This window comes from Drepanopeziza brunnea, assembly GCF_022702325.1.
Source record: "Drepanopeziza brunnea f. sp. 'multigermtubi' strain 214-2 chromosome Unknown ctg3, whole genome shotgun sequence".
In the NCBI taxonomy this organism is placed as follows: domain Eukaryota; kingdom Fungi; phylum Ascomycota; class Leotiomycetes; order Helotiales; family Drepanopezizaceae; genus Drepanopeziza; species Drepanopeziza brunnea.
In genome coordinates, this window is record NW_027094066.1 from 267524 (window position 1) to 288752 (window position 21229).

The following is a 21229-nucleotide window of genomic DNA, read 5'->3' on the forward strand; positions in this document are numbered from 1 at the left end:
CGATACATCCCCTCTGTCATGTTCCACCCATCATCCCATCTCCTCTCTTCTCCTTTCTACCCCTCTGGCCTCCAATCGCTCCGAATTTTTCCGATCGCTCGCACCCAATCGCACCAAATTTTCCACCCCCCTTCGTAAAGTCGGGAACCGAGCCGACCAGAAGCTCGTCGAGCTTGGATGTTCCGTCCTGCGAAGCTTCAATTAAATTGTGGACGGTGTCGACGGTCTCAAACGCGACAGCAAGACGCAGAAGAGCATCGATGCGTACTCGTCGGACGGGCGGAGAGACGATTTCTGGGGAGGCCTATGACTGTTAGAAACTAATGCAACTGTACGAGGGGTCAATGACAGTGAACCTACCATGCTGTACGAAGGCTCGGTATCTAATTAGCTGGTAGCCGAGGAGGTCGAAGACGTTGTGGCTGTCGGTACTGGGTTGGTTGTATTGATTCTGGAGAAGATGATTGGAAAGAAAAATTTGAGCTGAAAATCTTGAACATACATGAAAAAGTTTGGATAAGTTTGAATAGGTTCGTCCACCTTCGAACATTTAAGCGAGCTTGGCAGCCTCCCCTTTCTTTTTTACTACTATCTCCCACGGACAAGAGCTGTGATTCACCAGCATCTGTACTATTATGCGTCTTAAGGTTATGGCAGAATTTCTTGATGCTCTCCTCTGCTTGTTCCCTCGACTTGATCTTTCCTCAAATCTACATCGACTGCTCAAACAACCGCCCAAGTCACACAGAACACTCCTCTCTCCACAGCAGCCACTTCTAACAAAGACGCCTCGCATCAAGCTCATCGTCCGACCTGAACATGACAAATAGAAGCAAGAAGCTCAGAGAGTCTACCTCCATCCAGCTGCAGAGCTGTCATCTCACGCGCTGCTGTCGCAAGTCCGGAGCCCAAGCCGTTCTGCCCAGCACCATCATCAGTACAAATACCTCCGGTCACCCTTCCCCCTGCAGCTCAGCCTTCGCCAACACCAACACCAGCTCCAGACCCGGTTCCAAGATCTGCGAGACGATAAAGCCGCCGCGCGTGCTGCCGAGGCTCAAGTCGACGTCTCAACTCAAGCCAACGACCTGCCAGTGCAGCCTGCCCTCCGCATCGCAAGCAAGAACCTGGTCGAGAGGTCCCTGCCAAAGAAGGAAAACATGGAGAGTAGTTGGATCCCAAGAGCAAAAGGGGGGGGGGGGGGGGGGCGCAGGTGGGGGGATTAATCATCAGGTGAAGCGGAAGAGTCGGCGGGAGAAGGCGGAGAGGGCTAGGAGGCGGCAAGTTTATGAGCAGATGCTCCAGATGAGGAAGGAGGGGAAGCAGGAGTGGGAGATACATCAGGTGCGGAAGGAAAGCTGTTTGAGGAGACAGGTGACGAGTATATGCTGAAGTAGAGTGCTGGCTGTGCTCGCTGGGTACAATTGATTTGTGGGCGGTGGACGGCAGATTGCATGTTTGGGAGACGAGAGGCTGTTTGACGCGAGGGGATGACTGGAAAGAAGAAGTTACGGTCTATAAATCTTTACTAGAAGACTAGCAAATACTTGGGAAGGTAGTTAAAGGAACTGCATTGCCATTCTAGATTGATTTTGACATTCATGGCGACGGGAGGGGATGGCTGCGTGATGGTGATCTCTACTCTGCGAAGTTAATAGCTTTTATATATTGCCTGCGTGCTTTACCTCTCTGAATCTGAACTCTGTGCTATGAAGACCTTTCAATCTGGGAGATATATTCATATAGACAAGCTGAGACAGAACTTGACCTGATTTTGACAGGACTTTCCTATTTGGGCATGCAACACTGTAATGTGCGTTCAAATCATCCAGACTACTTCGTTCTTCCAACAGCCTATCAAGATGGAATCACTCATTCACCTTTTCTACTGATGGTACCCTTTCACCTTCAATTTTGAGGAGGCTGTGTAGGGCGAAGAAGTCCTATTGTGAATGAAGCGAGCGACCCACTTCCTCATTCAATGGCAAGCTCTCCCCGCAAAAAAATTACCGCAATAGGATAGACGTTAGTTCGCTTACCATTGTGGGGAAATCCACGCTAGATATATTCTACATCTTGCCAAATCTTTCCTTCTCCTTCCTTCTTTCTTCTCTTCCTCGTCCTAGTCGCACAGTTACGAATTCTCACCAAAGATTCCACTGCCTACTAGACACCACTTCTCTCCCACATACACACACACACAAATACACAACAAACAATCTTCGACAACCCAGCGATGGCCGTAACACGCTCTCAATGGCAGAACGACCGCCCCCAGACCCGGGGGGCCAAGGTCACCCGACGACCCCCGCCAGCACCACTACCACTACCAGGTAGGAAGAGGAGTGCCGACGGAGCAGAAGCTCCATCTGCCAAGAGAAGGAGACTGCCCTCCGGATCCGCCGCGGCAGTACCAGCAGCTCCCGCCCAGCCTGCGCCGGTCTCTCCTCCTCCTCCACCTCCTCCGCCTCCTCCGCCTCCCCAAGCTCCGGTTCTCCCGCCTCCTGCTCCGGCTCCTCTGCCGGTTCAGGCACCACCACCACCACCGCCGCCGCCGCCGCCGCCGCCGCCGCCGCCACCACCACCACCACCACCACCACCCCCGGCAGCACCACTACCACTACCAGGTAGGAAGAGGAGTGCCGACGGAGCAGAAGCTCCATCTGACAAGAGAAGGAGACTGCCCTCCGGATCCGCCGCGGCAGTACCAGCAGCTCCCGCCCAGCCTGCGCCGGTCTCTCCTCCTCCCCCACCTCCGCCGCCGCCGCCACCACCACCCTACGTTCCGGCCCCAGTGCCATCGCCAACATCAGTCGTACCACTCCGCAAGAACGACTCTCTCCGTGCTCCCCGCCCCGCTGCTACCAGAGCGGAGGCTCAAAAGACGCTCGAATCACAGCGTACTGCCATGCAGTACCAGACAAACCGATTCGCGCACCGCCCGGGCTGGCCGGGGGTGCCAGCACGAGCCGTCACGGGACTCGAAATCCCGGACGAGAACGAGTGCTTCGCGAAGGTCCAGCGGGACTGGGACGCATTGGAGAGAGATCGGAGACGCGACCTCCGGAAAAACACCATCCGCACCACCGAGTACTGGCTCGACGAGCGCACCGACTATCCGAAGCCGCACGAGGCTCTGCAGCGGAGATGGCGGTTGGCGACGGCGGCGGAGGCACGGGCGTTCTTCGAGGAGAACGGCAAGGTGCCAGCCTGGAAGCTGACCAGCGTTTGGGAGAGCAATGGTCAGTGGAAGGGCTGTGACGCCGACAAGTGGTGGTTCCACACCGTGGTGTCTCCCGGTCAGCCCAGTTGGGTTTGCCGGAATGCACCGGCGACGTGGAGGTGTGCTTGTGGGGAGGAACGACCAAAGTACGATTAGAGTTGGCTGTTTGGCTCTGGTGTTCTCTGGTGATGGGGGGAGGATCGAGACCTCGGGTGTATGTTTTCTTTTATCTGGAGGGAGGATCGAGACCTCGGGTGTGTGTGTTCTGGTGGGAGGTTCGAGTCCTCAGGTGTGTTTTCCTTTCTCTGGGGGGAGGATCGAGACCTCGGGTGTATGTTTTCTTTTATCTGGAGGGAGGATCGAGACCTCGGGTGTGTGTGTTCTGGTGGGAGGTTCGAGTCCTCAGGTGTGTTTTCTTTTCTCTGGAGGGAGGATCGAGACCTCGGGTGTGTGTTTTCTTTTCTCTGGGGGGAGGATCGAGACCTCGGGTGTGTGTGTTCTGGTGGGAGGTTTAAGTCCTCAGGTGTGTTTTCTTTTCTCTGGGGGGAGGATCGAGACCTCGGGTGTGTGTGTTCTGGTGGGAGGTTTAAGTCCTCAGGTGTGTTTTCTTTTCTCTGGGGGGAGGATCGAGACCTCGGGTGTGTGTGTTCTGGTGGGAGGTTCGAGCCCTCAGGTGTGTGTTTTCTGGTCTGGGAGGAGGTTCGAATCCTCGAGTTCATCGACGCGTCATGGACAAGGGTTCCCGAAATTGCTCTACTTGCAACCGTGGAAACCAATCCTGTTAGAAGGTATGTGCATTTTCCCCCAACATCGTTGGATTGGTTTGGCATTCTTTGTGCGACTGGCTAAGAGTTATTCAGATCTCATTTGAGTTGCATGAGTAGTGCCGAGAATTTCAGGATACCGCCGACATTTGTGCTTACTGGCTTCACTTTCGTGATCAGACGCTAGAAAGCTATGATGATCCCGATGCAGAAGGTCCCCTAAATGCAGCTGCCCTGGATGCCAACATGGCTAGCCGCATTCATGACACGGCCACCATTTAAACCGCTGCAATACCCGCCACCGCAAACAGCCTTTCTATACCTGCCGGTGGGGTCCAGTTCCAACCTTAGTCCGCTGAAAATTGTCCTCCGGTAAGTGTTCTCGAAGGTTTTTTTATGCATATTCCTAACTTGAAAATGCAGATCTGGAATAAGTTATACTAGCGAGGAATTCAACTGGCATCCGACATGACGAGAGCCGTCGGGGCTGCAAAGGAGAGTTCGAGTTTCGCTTAAGATGCGCCATACATAAGTCTCATGAATATCCGAGGCTTGAAAGAGGTGACCATGCAAGCAGTAAGTTGTCCGCACCTGATCCGAGTGTGCAGAAAAGCTGATTTTCTTTCTAGGCCCGAACCCCGCTCTCCACTACCAACAAGGATGTGGTTCGGTTTGGCATAAAGAATTGCTTTATTCGCGCATAAATCGGCAGGACCTGGAGTTTCTGTTGGAGTTCTTGTGATTATATACCCTTGCTGCGTGGCGTTTACGATGATTTACGCATGTTTCAGTCTGCCGTGCTACGAAAGCGAGACAACGGGCTGTATGTGTGTTGTATACTCTGACCGGTGGAGCTCTGGGGCCGTTCTGCGCCGATCAATACAGAACAATTCTTCTATCTGCCTCTGCCTTCTCCAAAAAAACGTGATGTGAAACTCCAAAGAGGCAAGATAACAAAATGAAGCGTGCCCTAGATCGATATCGGTATATCGGTTTGCTTTCGAAGTAGCATGTTAAATCACTTAACTAAGAGAGGCCTAAAAAGATTTCTAACTCAAGAGCTTCCAGATTTATATCCGTTTGATATCAAAAAAGCTGTAAAGAGATGTCCAAGAAAAAAAAACAGGCCCGTTTGTTATCAAGCCTGGTCTACGTGCTGTCCGCCAACCACGGCTAAGTGAAAATACAAGCATATTCTTTCGGAATACATGAGTATATATAGGCTCCAAAGATGATAAAGACGTTCCTGGTTGCGTTACCAGTCACCAGTGGCATTTCGGGCAATGAATCCTAGCGCTCAGAGCAATTATATGTGTAGTCTTGAATCTCAAGCTCGTTCCATCAGTTGTTTATATCAAAGCATCAGGGTTTGTAAAGGAGTGCAATGAGTAACTGATTATTCGAAGCTTGACAACTATCTGATCGAAAACGCGGGTTAATCAACATCATATCAAAGTGCGCATAAAGTGCCTCCAAGTTTGATGGTTTTATGACTTGTAACCAAAGGGCGAAGCCACTGGCAAGATCGCGGTATTCTAAAGGTCTCAATTGGACATACGGAAAGTGAACTTGCCGCTACTTCTGCGTTCCAAAAAGTAGCCCCGACAAGCTGTTTTATAAATCAAAATTAGATAAGTCATCTTTGCCATCCAGATCGCCCTCAGATACCAATCATCCCTAACATTTTCGCATCCGCTCTATCCCCTTTCCTACCCCCCTCTCCCACCACCCCACCCCCTTCCCCTTCCCCTCTTCGGAATTCAAAGAAAATGAAAGGAAACTCCTACCGCCACCCACGACCGCCCACGAGCTAGAAATCCGCGAGAAGATTCCCCAACGATCACTATGTTCCCAGTTTGCAGATGCGCTCCTTCCTATCAGCGAATACAGAAGAGCGCCAAGATATCGCAGACGTAAACAAACATAAGGTTAATTGGGAAGCAGGTTGCAAGCGCAGATTGAAAATGAGGCAGGCTTTCTATCATCTGTTCTAAGATTTATTTTGATTTGCGAGAACCCCCTTCATTTAAGTCTACAGAATGAAATTCCTTCCGCTATACATGAACGCATATATACTCATCTCCAATCGAGAAGTGCTAGTAAACAACTGGCGAGAGGATGTTTCTTCCCGCGGCCGATGCGTATATACGAAGGCCTCGCTCCTGTGATCGTATAGCAACAGAGTACAAAAAACACAAAGAATAGCCCACGATTATTCTCCCCTAATGTGGTTTTTTTTTTTTTTTTTTTTTTTTTTTTTTTTCACTTCACGGTAAAAGCAAGGCAAGCGTAGGTAATGTTCACTTTAAACAAGCAATAGTTCGCTTAAGCAGTAAGTACCGAGCGTTAGCGACAATAATCGTACCCTATTTAAAAGCTGCAAAGCAAACGACGTAAAAGCGTTCGTACCCAAGTACTCAAGTCGTGCCGATCTTACTCTATATTAAACTACGCTGTCAATAGCTGTCCGAGAAGTAAATATACGCCACCTTCGCTGCTCCGAATTGTAACGAAGTGAAGACTCACTTCGCAGGCAATATTAAACAAGAACGATTCCCAAGAGGTCTTGGAATCTTGTTATCAATGATGAGTCGCTGTCAGCTTCCTCTCGTCTCCTTGGCAAGATCGAGTGAGAGAATTCCGCTCACCAGAAACTCAGACACGGCGGACGCCGCCGCGCGAGGAAAATGAATACCGGTCTATAAACGCCTATTGGAATACTAGTCCTAAATCAAAAGCCTATCGTTTCCCTTGTACCACCTACATCTAGCTTTCGTGAATATTACCTTCGAACACCGCAGGTAGCATGTACCGATAACACAGTATGCCAGTATCCGTACTTATACCGTAGGAAGGAGGTGACGGACGAAGCTGAAGCTGAAGTTCTGGCGTAAGGTAGTATTGTTTGTAAACATCCATCAGGGAGGAGCAAACGCTCGCCACCACCATTAAGGTCAGATGGAAGTCAACCGAGCGTGTTCGTTCGAGTGGATATATTAGGAAAGGCCACGGGTGATTTATAAGGGGAGTAAGACTGCATAGTGCATAGAAGACATAAACCAGCATACGGCTCATGCTTGCTCAATATTTAGAGATCGGATTGGTTGGCAAGCTGCCAAGGCAGAAAGAGGTATTTTGATCGCTTTTATTACAAGCTGGGAGTTATTACAAGCCAAGAGGATAGAAGCGCTGTCAAACCAAACGTCGTTGTCATCCGTCGCTCAGCCCCTCGCATTTGTTTCCCCGCGAAAAATGTTCTCTGGCTACTCACTGGACTCAACTCCAAATCGAGAGCGCCCCTGGCACGAAGGATGGAAGGTGCAGCAGGACCATCTCGTCCCCCAATAAGCTCGAGAGTCGAGTCGACTTATGCATCACTGAAAGGTAATATTAGACCGATCACCATCTAGGCAGTTGATACCGCTGGCATCGATGCCTGCGTCAAGGAAACCTGCTTGACATTGCGAGGCAGGTAATTTTTGCGAGAGCGTTGTCGGGCGACTCAAAAACGACCTGCTCTCCCAGAGATGATGATCATGCCGCGACCTCTCGACATATGAGGGAAGTTGGATGAATCAGTGGTCTGCCAAAAAAAGGAGAGGGCATAGAAGGGGAGCCAGGAGCTGGCATCAGATACCATACCATATTATACGTTGCCAGCCAAGGGACTAACTCTGCGAGCCTGATACACATACTGTCGCGACGAGATTCCGTCTCTGCTCTTTCTTCCCAGTGCTAGAGGTCAGCTGTAGCCAAATTCGATCAAGGTCCAATGATCCGATAAAGGAAGCAGCAGGGACAAGTGGCACGCGTGCGAACTCGAGGTTCGGGTGCAGAAGCCTTTTGATGCCGTCAAAACCGTCCAAAGCCTCCTCTTCACGATGAAAAATAGGATGTAAGCGAGTCCATCGTGACAGGAATGAATACATGCCATATGTTGGAAGGCGAATTCTCAACTGTTCACAAGCGCGAAATTGACTGCGGGCATGACACTTCGATGGATCCTCAGACTTCCAGCGATCCCCTTCAAACCTTCGAAAGTCGGCTGTGGGTAGAATGTGCTACCGGTGCTCAATGTATCGAGCTACTGTTGGTAGCTTCGGAAAGGATAACTTGAGTCTTGGAGCTACCGGACTGCGCTTTCTCCGAGTCCTGGACACAGACCACAAAAGCTGTTGGCAAGCAGACAGACGACACTTCTGCCGATCCATAGCTTGCCATGGGACAGGACGTGGACTGACCGGAAATAAGATCACCTATCCAGAAATCCACAAACGCTCACGCGATTTTATTTTGAGACCTGGACGGATCACATCTGATATACACGAGAAAGGGGAGACCTTGCCTTCTATCGTACCAGATCCGCCAAAGCGCCCCCCTCTGTCCTTATCGTACCAGCCCAATGCCGTACTGTGAAATTCCGTAGCCCTAACCTCGGGAATGAAGTCCACAATCCTACCGGGGACACCGTATATCCACATCAGAGTTCCTTTCCCGTAGACAATATCGTCCCATCTCCCTTAAACCTGCTCAGCACCCCATCCACCGTCTGCCTCGCGCATGTTCTGCGGTGGTTCGATGGAGGGAATAAATTCGAGGACAACGTATCCGAGGCCAACGATGCCTATGAGAGTACCAATGATAATGTCAAGGATGCCGTAATCCAAGAGAAGGGTACCGATGAAGATGTAGAAGAATCCGCGACCGACGAACGAGAAGAGAAACGAGGCGTATCGAGCTACTTGGGGAGGAATCTGGAATTCTGGATTCGGGGTCAGTATGCGAACAGGACTCGAGGGAGGCTGTGGAGGACGAACCGAGTAGCGCAGTTGCTGGGCAGAGAGTTAGCAGAGGGCTTATTGCCAGGGAGAAGGGGTCCTTACCAAGGCCAAACATGATTATGTAGACGGAGATCACGACATGTGTGCTAGAACCATGTATTAGTGCCTGGAAAAGCTTCTTGTTGTCGCGAAAGACTCACATCGAGACGGGAAAGGCGTGGAAGACGCCTCCTACCACCATGAGGCCGCCTGCGGCCAAGTTGACAATGCGGCTGCAGAAAACGTATCGATTAGCAGATGTTCAGAGGAGGAGGCGCATGCGCAATGGCAGAGGGCATCCATCTGCATAGAGCTCAGCAACACTCACAAAATATCAGAGAAATCCATTGTGAGAAGATCCTATTGACGCTGGACGAAGGGGGATCGTATTGTAATCGTCGGCGAGGTTGCTATGCTTTACAAGCTGCGGATTTTGAGGGTATTCCGAGATGTACCAGGGGGTTGGTGCAGGTATGGAAATGGAGATGGAGAGCTGGTCTCAGTCTCGGTCGCAATTACAGAGGTAACGAACGCATGGGCCACCCAGCCAGGACGGACACGATTGGGAAAGGAGACGACGACACAACAGGTACGGAATGGTATATGTACAGAGTATATAAATGTTTGTATACATAAATATATCACCTACTGCTGTCTCCATTGACAACATCACCGTCACCAGCAAGCCACCTATTGGCATCGTAACAATCTGGCTGCCTCGAAGATTTCGTATAAAATTCCATGACCGGAAGTCTGTTCACATTGAAGATGTATCAACAGCTCCACGTTCGCAGAAGAAACGGATCTGGAACACAATTGGCAGTAGAAGGTCCCTCGGTACCTGGGAGATTAAACAGCTGAGAACAATCACTTTACGAATGACACTGGCCCGGAATCAGTATGGCCGGACCACACCATTTCTCTTTCTCTCTCTTTCTCTGGTGCGAATAACCCAAGAACAAGACCGAAAAAGACAATACTGGATACGGTAATTTCCACATTGCTTCTTTAGGCGCCTTCCAAAGCTCCGATTAACTTTTCAACATTCACGCTGGTTCAAAATCTGAGTGACAAGCGAGAGCCAGTCTCTCGCCGACATATTTTGCTTAGAAAAGATTAGCAAAGATTCAAATATAGTAAGAGCTGATAGAGACATGAGATCGATTGCTTATCCAACCGAGACTTTCACAGATACGAAGCCCAGCGCCGAGAGAAAACGTAAATGTCAACTCGCTAAGCGAATCACTTCGATCTATGTGACTCGGACTCACTCACTTTAATACCCGCATGCCGATATGCTTCATGTCTTACTGGCATATGTTTTTGTTTTCGTGTGCCAATTAGAGCTTTCTCGACATATCCAAGCCAGGCTTATCCTCCGCTTCATCTTCAATCGTTACCACTCGAGTCCCTTTAGGGACAATTCACCACAAGAAAAGATATCATCAGAGTTCGGCCAGGCACAGGCATTTGTCTTCCTAAGTATCTATTACAAAAACTCCGTGCATACTGCAATATACTCATAATATCCAAGCCAGAATATAGCGCAATTCAAGAAAAACCTGGCGTTTGCCCAATATCAATCAATACCATTTATTCATTCAACCCCATCCGGACAAGAATATTCCCAACAGGAAAAGACATCGCATCTATCAACCGACCGCCGAGGCTCAGCACATCCCAGCACCACAATAATAATCACCCCTGCAATTAACAATACCTGCTCCTCACAAGCACGAGCACAAGCACCAACGATCAACACTTCTCGCAAAGAAAGAAAAAAAAGAGGAAAAGAGAAATGCGAGGCGGACGGGTACGCGGGAAGGTGATAGGGATAGTGAGCGAGTGTAGTGGTGTCTGCCATGCCATGCCATGCCATAATAGAAGATATGGAGCGATAGTAAAGAGTGGTGCGGTGTTCGCGGAGGTAGGCTTTGTTAATAGGTAGGTAGTCGAGTACGTACTACAAGCTTATCGACGACGAGGCAGGGGAAAAGATAAACAAGGGAGGGATCTTTAAAAGCTTCCAAGACGTCGATAGATTTTAATCTGATGGATTGGATTGGTGGAGAAGAGGAGAGGAGGGAATGCCATAGCTACCTGTCCAGCGAGGGAAACCCCCCCCCTACCCCCCGAACCGAAAGGCAGGCGGAATCCCGCGTCGAAAATACAATACGGGCCAAGTAGAGATAGATCTCTTGGTCTCTCTCTCTCGGCCAAATACCCTAACCCCTCCCACCCCCCAAAAAAGAAAGAGTACCCGAGAGAAAAAAAAAAACGATGTTTACAGGCTTTACTCCTTACGCAGATTGAGAGTTACACAATATACACACACCCACGAGGACCCATCATCGCCTCTTCCTCCTCTCTTCTCTTCCTTTAGCCGCTTGTCTTCCTTCACGCCTCACTGCTCACTCTCCCCTCCACCCCCTCCTCAGCATCCTCTTCACGCGAACGCTCGCTCTGAAGCCCGCGAACTGCAACCCCTCCCCCCCGCACAGCCCCCACTTTCTCTGGCAGAACAGCTCGTCGCAGTGATCGTGATCCGTACCGCACCAGCCGTCCACAGAGCAGCAGGATTCCCGGCAGACGTAGTTGTTGCCCCCGCCGCAGGTTGCGTCGGGTGACCACTTGGTCGCGGTGATTGATGAGGGGGTCGGACCGGCGATCTCGGTTTGTGCTTGTGCGGAGAAGGGGGCGTCGTCGGCGGTGACGGGGATGATTTCGATGTCGGGTATGCTAGATGTGGACGGATATGAGGTGGGATTGTTGGAGGCTATGGTGAGGAAAGGGGAGTCTGACATCGATGGACTTGGTGATGTGGATGGGGGGATGCTCGCGGTGGTTGCGCTTTGTATTTCGAGTAAGGCGGTGGCGGATGATGGACCCATGTTCTGTTGACTTAACGATGATACTGCTGAGTCTTCGACTGTGGTTGAAAAGGATGGTGGGCTGGTAGTCTGTAGGCTTGACGAGGAGACTGATGGGTCTAGGGCTGTGTTTGAATAGGAAGCAGTCATCGAAGGTGTGTTCGAGGTCTGTTGGCTTGACGGAGACAAAGGTGTTGATGTACCCGTACTAAAAGAGGGTTCTGAGACCGAAGCCGTACTCAGGGTGTATGAGCTTGTCGAAGACACTGGCGCATCTGTGCCTATGCTCGTCAAGCGAGCCCAAATCGTTGATGGGCTCGAAATTGGTGCGGAAGACGAGGAAAAGCTAGCCATAACTGGAATTGAGCTCGAGATCTGATAGAAGGTGAGACATGGAGAGTCCATATTCGTTGATGAAAGTCCTATAGGGCTGCTAAGTCCGCCGGCGGGGCCAGTAAGGATGGTGACACTGGTTATAACACCCGAAAGAATGCTAGGGAAGCCGGTGTCAGTTGAAGACGACCCAAAAAAGCTGGTTTCTTCAATCCCAGGGTCCGTAGAGGCTGTAACACTGTATGTCGTACCAGAGCTTGGAAGAGTAGCTGCGAACTGAATTGAAGTCGATGATGCCGAAGCTGGAGCTGGAGCTGGCGCTAAAGTCGTAAAGGTAAACCCAGTGACTCCATTGCCACCAAAATCAAGAGAATCAGGCGTCCTAAATGTAGCAGCCGACACTGGTAACGTAGTCGGTAAAGAGTTGAATAGCGATAAGCTTAGAGAACCAGAGCTTGCCAATCCAGGAGTTGGAGTCTCAAAGCCCGGGGTTGCAGAGTTGACTGGTCTAGTGGCCAAGGTCAATGGTGCTGTAATATGACTTGAAATAGCCAATGTGTACTCAAGAGATATAGGAGTTATATCTGGTTGGCTAGTTGGCGAGCTAGGAGAGCTCGCAGCAAAGCTAGGAAGCCACGAGCCTGGAGTTCCGGGGTCTGTGGTGGACGTGAGTGTAACGACATGGGGAGCCATATGATCGACAAAGATCGTGGTAACGAGGGTCCCAGGATTGAGGCCTTTATCAATGGTTCCTAAGACGGAGCTGGTAGAAAGCAAGCTTCCCCCAGCATCCATAGTCAATGAAGACATAGAGCTCAGACTCATAGATGCGGACGGTCCTGGCGTTGACAAAACATCCGGTTGAGCATTGGAATAAGATAGGAAGGCCTGTAATGTGCCGCTGCCATCGTTCACTACCGGCACATAGATGGTGGCTGTGGAGGTGCTAGGAATGAAGCTTATTCCTGCAGAGTGAGCCGGATCTGTGGATGAGTTATGTCCATCGTCGACAAATATTAAATCGCTCCTCTGCTGGTTTTTCGCCCCTGCTCGCAACGGCCCGGTCGGAGAATACTTCGGCGGTCCATGGAAGACTCCCTGGCCACAAGCCTTCTGAATACCGCTGCATTTGCTCTCCCAAAGTCTGCAGTTCTTAGATCCAGTAGGTGGAGCAGAATTGTAGCATTTCTCGACTTGAGCGTAGCACGACGTGCTTGCCTGTTCTCGTGGTCAGTTGGGCTTGTCTCACAATATTGAAAAGAAGTAACATACATTCCAGCACCCATTTTGGGTATGGTAATCATCCAGCTTTACACCCCACCAATTCGCATTCGTCATCTCCGCATTTGCTGGAAGCAGTCCCTCCGTCTGCTTTCTCACTCGCTGTACAGTCATCGCAGGGCTCTTCCCAGCCTTGTAAACACCCGGTCCCGGCTCGGGGTAGGGCCATTTGGGGTCATAGATATTGAACAGCACTGCCGGGTTGCTGATATTCACATACCCCGGGATGCTGACCGTCTCACTCGGTACCTTTGTCTCTTTACTCTCCAAAAATATCTGCGCACAGCCTACATAGAACTGCGGATTTGGCGGATTCTTATCAGCCTGATGCAACGAAAGGAGTTCCGGTCTGACCAGATAGTAGCCACCAGCGAGATCATTCGGAATCGGGAAGGTGATGATGCCGTTTTTCTCTCGCAGCGTCTCGGTGCACCATTTCGAGGTCGCGGCATCGTAGCCAGTGAAAGCGACCTTGAACCAGCCGTCGCCAACGCCTGTGTTGGTAATCGCTGAGTCCACACGCTTCATGAAGACGGAGCAGGGACCTTTGTGGGAGTTGTCGATTGACTCAGGCGAAGAATGGTCGGGGACGTCGCGGAACTCGAAGCCTAGCTTGGATCCTTGTTTGGCAGGGCAGACTCGAGCGACGCCTTTGGTGCCATCAAATCCTAGTGTCTATCGTCAGTATAAGGTTGAGAGAGCCAGAGAGCCAGAGAGCCAGAGCGGCAGAGAAGGCAGAGAAGGCAGAGAAGGCAGAGAAGGCAGAGAGCCAGAAGGGAGATGGGCAGAGGAAGAAGAAGATGATGATAAAAGTAGCTTACCGCAAGCCATCTCACCACTCTCAAGGTCATTGATAGGATTCGTCGCTGTACCAGGGTCCATACGCATACGAACGCATGTGCCATCGCCTTGATCCGCGCCATCGACGAAGAGATTCGTAAACGCGCTGTGGCTAGCCACCCCCCCGAGTCCCGCGAGAGCGAGCGCGAGAGCAAATACCGCCTTGCTAACCTTCATATTTGCGACCTGCAATAGGCTTCTTATTTCAGGGGGTTCAGTCGTGTAGAATAGAAGGTTGCTTGTATTTGGGAATTCTTGGCAAGAAAGAGAGAAAAGGGTTGAAGAGGAATGTCACACAGGAAGTTCTTAAATATCTTTGGAGGGGGGAAGAGATGGTAGAAGGCTTCTGATTCAAGCGACAGTGTGATTGGACCTTCTGCGCTACAATGTAAAGGGAGCGGTCGGTCGTGAGATTGTGTGGGCATTCACACGGGGTGGAAGGAGGAATATCTGATTCGCTAAGGACCAGAAGTAGAAAGAAGTCACGGCAAAGGGAAAGCAATAATTCAAATGGCAAAAGTGCAGCATATTTTGAAAGACAGAATTTGCCTGAAGAATGGAGAATTCTAAGCACTGCTCTAAAAGCAAAGGATATGCGAGAGAAACATTGAACATATTCTCTACCTGATACGCCTGCTATGCAACAATTGCACGTCTGTAGGCCTTGGAAAAGGAAAAGAAAACCCCGAGACATTGAAAGGAAGGAAGAGCAGGTATCTAGCCAGCCTATATGATTCCCTAGAAAGCCACATTTGCTTCGGCAGAAGTGACCACGACGACTAGCCCTCTATCACAATCATCACAAATATGCTGACTCACCGACTCGCATCAGAAAGTTACCAAGCACAACAATAACCCAAAATCCACAGCGAAAAAAAGAACGAATACCCAAGAAGCAGAAAGTGCACACAAGAGAGGAGATATCATTTCACATCACCAACCAGCTATTCTTCCCTCCCCGAGCTTACATCCAGGTCTCTCTACCTCTCACACCATCGATTCGGTATCCATCAAGCTTCCAGTGCGTCGCTCGCTATGCTTTTATACACGTATTGTACATTACCCTTGCTCTCGTCCCTCCCTCTCGGCGAATCGCAGATTTTTGGCGTTTACTCGTTGATCTTTGCAAGAATACTATGGTAAAGTCAGACGCTGTTCATGTGGGTGCGGGTAAAGTAACTTACTCGTGATCTCTGAAGAGCGAGTACTCCTCGTCTCCGACCTTGACTGGGGAACCACCGTACTACTCTTATCAGCCCTATCCATCCCAATATCGAACATCTCCATTCCTCTTAAGTCAATCCCTAATCTCCCCGACTTCTCGATAGACACAGCCAGCACTCCCTCTACAGACCCTCGAATGACAAGTACTAAACCCACCTGAGGAATCAGAACCCGGTCTCCAGCCTTAACACCACAAGCCACTCTCTTGCCATCCTTGTCCAGCCCTCCAGGACCAACAGCCAGCACCTTTGCTTCGTTCAGCTCCTTGACGGCGGACTCGGGCAGGAAGATACCCGAGGCAGTCTTGGTCTCGGCCTTAATGCGCTGCACGAGGACGCGGTCAAGGAGGGGCGCGAGGGAGCGGATGGATTTCAGAGTGGTGGACTGCAACACAATGAAGTTAGCTTGAATCAGGCAATGCGGTATCCTTGAGAGATTGCAGCACAAGTGGGAATGGGGGAAGGGAAAAGCTGCAGGTTGTCTGCTGCTGAGCTCCCGCAACTGTTCCTTTCCTTCCTGTTCGTAGGATACAAGGGAACGCCATACCATGTTTGCGGTAGAACTGTGATTCCAAGAATAAGTTGAGAGGCCGTTAAATGAAGTTGCAGAAATTGGGTTCGGGAGAGTGTGAAGAGGTATTATGTGCTGATGTTGTCGTTCCGGCCTTCGAATGTTCTGGTTCTCTAGGACTTTTTTCGGCTCTACGTCGGGGAACCAGCTAGCTGATTTCGCTTCGGCTCTCTTGGCATCGATAATGTTTACAGCAACCTCAATTCCGGGTATCAGAAGTAGATTGCTTTGCGCGAGCGTTCAATTTGATAGTCACGTAGTAGAGCTCCATTTCTCTGTTCGATATGTTACATGCAAAGCATTACTATATGCGAGCTGTTTTCGGATGCTCAATCTTCGTCTAGCCTGATAACCATCTCTCTCTTTCGCAGGCAGCAAGACCGGGATTATACAGCAGCAAAGAAATGAAATAGTATTGGAAAGTAATAAGCCACCAGGAGGGAGAGTTTGGATAGATTGTATCACAGGGCGAGGCGGACTAGAAAGAGGCTGATTAAGGAAGAGGGGAGGACGAGTGCTAGGGGTAGGAAGTTGAGTGTAAAGACTAGGATGAGTGTAAGTAGCGAATGCGAGTACATGAGGAGTACTTTTCTTGCTGTCGTTATGTTGCCTTGCATCTGGCGGGTTGCAGGCTAGCCTGCCGTCCTGGACCTAGGGAGTAGTGCAGAGCGCTGGATTTGTATACAGAGTCGCGCACATCGATTCTATAGGTTTCAGAAGGGAAAAAACAGAGAGTCTAGGGGGAGTACGGAGTAAGGATCAAGAGGATACAGAGCGGAAGGGGGTTCCATTTTCGTTGGGGACTGAGCGAACGAATTACTAAGTGACATAAGAAAAAGGCGTGCGGATTCAGAAAAGTGTTCGTATTATCATTCCATTTAGCATAGTCAGAAGAAAACCTAATGAAAGGATCGTATGCCTCCCACCCATCCAGCCTCCATGGGTATCACACATTCTCATCGAATACTCCTACAAGCGAAAAGCCACAAATGCATATCTCCCAAACCAAATGAGACCGAAGCTGGTACCATCAAAAACAAACGCCAGGCCTAATCTGAACAATTATTGTCGAAGCGTCCGGAAAGCCCATAACCTGTCTCAAACGTGCCCGAAAGTGGGAGTGTGCATGTCGCGGTATTCGTGGAAGAAAACCAGAGAGAGTGCCGCTCCGAAAGTGAGTGAACACGATCTCCAAGCCTTGAAGTTAGACATGCTCATTATTACTTTCCGGTCCTCGACTTGGGTTGGAAACTTTCACTATCGAATCCGTAGATTGGACGGCCGAGTCTCTTGAGCGCGAAGACAACCTGTTGCAATGAGCGTCACCCAATATCGTAAATCAGACATGTACCCACATCCATAACAGTGCAGGTCTTTCGCTGCTGATACTCCGTGACAGTCACGGCAATCCTCAAAATCTGCGTGCTAATGTCAGTCTTGCGATTCGAATCAGAGAAAGTGTACTTACCTCTGATAAGCGATCTTTCAAAGCGGACCGAACTTGATCGTATATGCCAGCGGAGATGCGCTTGACGCCGCCTCTTCTAGCCAGACGTCTGCAATTGTCAGCTTCTCTCTGCACCATGAAAGTCCGGAGTTTGGAAATGCGTGCTTCCAAACTCCACCCTCGTCACGTGGAGGTACATACCGGATATCACCCTTGGCTGTTGACACACTGTTAGATAACTAATTCAGTATCGCAAGAGCAGATTCGTCACTACTTACTGACGCCTTGGATGGTATCTTTAATCATCTTGCGGCTCCTGCGCGAAAAATAGGAGTTAGCATAAAGATGCGGAATGAGTAACCCAGGGAAAGGTTACGAAGTAGCCTTGACCACGTACTGCTTGCGCAATGGCACGCCCAGTCCCTTCCCTTTTCCTGCCCTTCCGAGGCCGAGGCCCTTGCTTGCTTTGCCCCGGCCGGCTGCCACGGTCTTGGAGCCCTTTCCTGATACCGAGGGTCGGCCATCTGAGCGACGCCCTACGGGTGTAAATGGCGGCATCGTGTATCTCTTCGACTTCGAGAGGCTCAAAATTGATTTTCCGAACAAAGCGAACCTGGGGTTGAGAGCGTTGATGTCGATGGGTGGCGTTGTGCTCCTTGTTTCCTCTCTTAGTACCTACTTCATATCTGTAAACAAGCTAGGGTGGGGAGCGTGACTGTGGCCCGTGCGACATTAGCGTGTTTTTGGGAGGTCTCAAATGTACGGAGGTGAATCTGACGAGCTCAAGTTCAAGATGAAGGTCACTTTGAAAAAGCTGTAACAGCATGATTCATCTCGTCGAAAAAAGAAGATGAAGAAGAAGAAGAGAAGCATGGAGGTCAAGATTTATATTGACTCAACTCTACAAAATCATTAACCACACTACCAAAGAACCTGGCCACCAGTCGCAATGCAGCCTATTTATACCCAACGAATGTGGTTCATTGCCTCTGCTCAACGCCGACCCGGTTGATAAACAAACAAGGAACTGAATCATGCAATATTATGAGCGCTCAAAGGGATGGGTCATTCTGATATGAAGGTTGCCTCCGTGTACAGCGTTCCTTGCTCGTTGATCTCGTCGTTTCCAACCTTGATCTTCAGGGAAGTGGGGGTATTCGGGTACTGAAAGAACGTTAGAAGATGAAGGATGGAAAGCAGAAAGGAGGCATACCTGGTAAATGTATGGTCTTGTTCCGGCGGCTCCCGCTACAATCGTCTTGACAAAACCTGGGACTTCCGCCATAATGTCGATTCGGTCAAAGTGGTCGGAGAGGGGGGTATCAATGACTGCGGTTACATCCTTCCCATCCTTTGTCTTGCCGCTCCACTCGACCTTTGCAGCCTCTGGAGGTGACCACCCGCTCACCGTGTCGGCCTTGACCTTGGTCCAAGTAGCTTTACCAGACGATCCAGCAATCACAATCTCGCTACCTTTGGCGATTACACCCACGGTAACAGGCGTGTTTCCGTACGAAGCGGGAGTAATGAATTCCATCATGATGGCCGAGTAGTTTTCGCTTTGAAAGTGGCAGAATTTCCACCTCGCACCAGCGTGATGAGGTTTCATACCTTGCAGAGCATGGATGAAAATTGCGTTGCCCGTGAAATCGATAGGCCCGTCCGCAGTCGTGATTGTTCCCGAGCCAATAGCACTTGGCCAGAAGGCGTGTCTTATTTTCCCCCACGGTGCTTTGGGATCTGTCCCAAAGTACGAGGTACCATCCTTCCCAACGTGGATGCCGGGAGCTTTCCGGGTAACAGTGAGGTTGACAACAGAGGCTTCGTTCGTCAGAGACTTAATTGTGTATGTATTGCCGTCTTCAGAGAGCTCAACGGCCAGATTCTGCGCGTAGAAACTGTTCATGTCATCACTGAAGTCGACGTCATTGAGTTGATCAGAGGACCACAAGCTGGGCTTATTGTCCTTCTTCGGGTAGTATATTTTGCAGTTGAATTGGGAGGTTGTTCGGAGTCCACTTCATTGCAGGTTGGTTAGCCTTTGCGATTCTTTCCTCGGGGAAGCTGGTGGAGGACCCATACCCGACGTTGCTGTGAATCACCTGCACAAATGCAGTCTGCCCCGTCTTTGCCTGCAGATAGAAAACCTCGGTCTCTACGGACGTTACGTTCATAGCGGCCCAGGCGAACCCTTCTCTCTGGATCTCGGTGTAGGGTGTTTCTGCCGTTTGTCTCTCGACCGATTGGATCGCGTCGGTGCCGTATATGGGTTCACGGGTGCCGGCGACATCAGCCAACCTTGTTGAGGGGGAGAAGTGGTTAGCAAGCATCGAGCCACACAAGGGAGATTCGACATACTTGCGTTGGGCCCAGGACATCATCTTGAAGGTAGGTGCGGTACGGTAGTATTTGTGTGTATGTTGGTGGGTGGAGGATATCCAACTGGGCGAGGTGGTTAAGGTGGTTAAGGTGGTCGAGGTGGTCGAGGTGGTCGAGGTGGTGGTCGAAATGGAGGTGAAGTGGATGTGAGGTGATTGTGAGGTAGAGAGTTGAGTTGTTCTGGAGTGTGGTTATATCTCTTTCATGAACGGAACTGAAGTTTTGGATTAAAGCCTCGCCTCGCCTCGCCTTCTCACGGTGATGTCAGCAAACGGGGACAACAGGCTCGGGCGCGGGGATTAAACGAGCTACAGGCTTGTCCCCGGCGCTTACACCCTTGTCTTGATCAACAATCGGGCCATGCCATTGTCAAAGTCGGTATCCGGGTATCAGATCACAACGCGGGTCCGGGCACGTCGAGTCGCGGTGCTGGTGCTGGTGCTGATGCTGATGCTGATGCTGATGCTGATGCCCCTTTCAGATCTGGTTCATCATTGTCTGTCCAGCCACCACCCGCAGTTTCAGGTGGCCTCTCGCCTTCTCAGGGGCACCTCCTTTCTAAGCTTGTTTACAAGTGAACCAGTCAGTCGCTGCTGTTGCTATTGCTGTTGCTATTGCCGGCCCGTTGAGCACCGCTCCCAACTCTGCCTTGAGGTCTCCCCACGGACTCGCGAGCATCAAGTATCCATTCATTATACAACATCCTGTCCGAGATCACCTAGTCGTGGTACCCTTCTTCCCTTCTGGAGCAGCTGTGCGATTACATGCGACAGAGTCTCCATGGCTCTAACCCGAAGCAGTATTTCCCAATAAGCCTTTCCTTTCCCATGGTGAAGGCTGTGGGGTAAGTGATAATCTGAACTCCTTGTAGCTAGGGATAGAGGGGCTTCGGGGAATGGAGAATCGAGACCGTTGTCATGTTTAGCGGCTGCATGTCTCAGCAGCTGTATGTCTTCAACGCAAAACAACAAGCCAACCATCCCAACCGAATTCTGGAACGGCGCTTGGGTTTTCATCCCCTCTTCGATTATGCCGCAGCCAAGACAGATCACAATGTCGGGAGACCAGGAATCCCGATTCGCCTGAGTGATTGTGTGGTCCGTCTGGGAGCTCCATATCAACAATATGTAGCTTTTAGTATCTCTGAACATTCTCGCCTTCTTCCGATATCCACATGGCCATGTTCTTGATCTTCTGGGCTTCTTGCAGTCCACGATCATAGGCATTCTCTTGGCAGTGTAATGTTTGACGAGTCCATGAAACGTCGATGCTTTGTCTGGCTTGCGGCTGGTGAGGCAAGTGACACCCATCCAGGGACCAAGGACTATGCTACACAAATACAAATTCAAATGCTTGGTTAGTTCAATCGTGAGGTTCTTCTGCTACTCTGAAGCATGAGATGATGACGGTCAGGAGAAGCTGTTCAGTGGCAGGATGGGTCATGGGTCCGTGGGAGCTTGGCTGGGGGTTGCGATGAA

The 21229-nt window shown here is 50.4% G+C and overlaps 7 protein-coding genes across 7 annotated transcripts; 1 reads left to right on the forward strand and 6 right to left on the reverse strand.

The window, feature by feature from the left end:
* Positions 1-16: 16 nt before the first annotated feature.
* On the reverse strand, positions 17-363 carry L3040_002258 (uncharacterized protein; the record flags this gene model as incomplete). Its single annotated transcript, XM_066155490.1, has 2 exons — positions 17-304; positions 361-363. 2 exons carry the CDS (start codon positions 361-363, stop codon positions 17-19), a joined length of 291 nt encoding a protein of 96 aa, XP_066012489.1.
* Positions 364-2236: 1873 nt separating this feature from the next.
* On the forward strand, positions 2237-3379 carry L3040_002259 (uncharacterized protein; the record flags this gene model as incomplete). Its single annotated transcript, XM_007289842.2, has 1 exon — positions 2237-3379. The coding sequence occupies one exon, from the start codon at positions 2237-2239 to the stop codon at positions 3377-3379; it is 1143 nt and encodes a 380-aa protein (XP_007289904.2).
* Positions 3380-8507: 5128 nt separating this feature from the next.
* Positions 8508-9155, reverse strand: L3040_002260 (uncharacterized protein; the record flags this gene model as incomplete). Its single annotated transcript, XM_007289841.1, has 5 exons — positions 8508-8749; positions 8805-8819; positions 8871-8914; positions 8969-9040; positions 9136-9155. 5 exons carry the CDS (start codon positions 9153-9155, stop codon positions 8508-8510), a joined length of 393 nt encoding a protein of 130 aa, XP_007289903.1.
* A 2063-nt stretch (positions 9156-11218) lies between these two features.
* Positions 11219-14308, reverse strand: L3040_002261 (uncharacterized protein; the record flags this gene model as incomplete). The annotated part of the gene is made up of 3 exons (XM_066155491.1): positions 11219-13228; positions 13283-13959; positions 14113-14308. The coding sequence occupies 3 exons, from the start codon at positions 14306-14308 to the stop codon at positions 11219-11221; spliced, it is 2883 nt and encodes a 960-aa protein (XP_066012490.1).
* A 932-nt stretch (positions 14309-15240) lies between these two features.
* On the reverse strand, positions 15241-15904 carry L3040_002262 (uncharacterized protein; the record flags this gene model as incomplete). Its single annotated transcript, XM_066155492.1, has 4 exons — positions 15241-15265; positions 15316-15374; positions 15512-15739; positions 15902-15904. 4 exons carry the CDS (start codon positions 15902-15904, stop codon positions 15241-15243), a joined length of 315 nt encoding a protein of 104 aa, XP_066012491.1.
* Positions 15905-17145: 1241 nt separating this feature from the next.
* L3040_002263 (uncharacterized protein) lies at positions 17146-17930 on the reverse strand (the record flags this gene model as incomplete). The annotated part of the gene is made up of 6 exons (XM_007289838.1): positions 17146-17232; positions 17281-17343; positions 17394-17481; positions 17574-17589; positions 17651-17688; positions 17770-17930. 6 exons carry the CDS (start codon positions 17928-17930, stop codon positions 17146-17148), a joined length of 453 nt encoding a protein of 150 aa, XP_007289900.1.
* Positions 17931-18437: 507 nt separating this feature from the next.
* On the reverse strand, positions 18438-19753 carry L3040_002264 (uncharacterized protein; the record flags this gene model as incomplete). Its single annotated transcript, XM_007289837.1, has 4 exons — positions 18438-18536; positions 18586-19390; positions 19455-19670; positions 19731-19753. The coding sequence occupies 4 exons, from the start codon at positions 19751-19753 to the stop codon at positions 18438-18440; spliced, it is 1143 nt and encodes a 380-aa protein (XP_007289899.1).
* Between the last annotated feature and the right edge of the window lie 1476 nt (positions 19754-21229).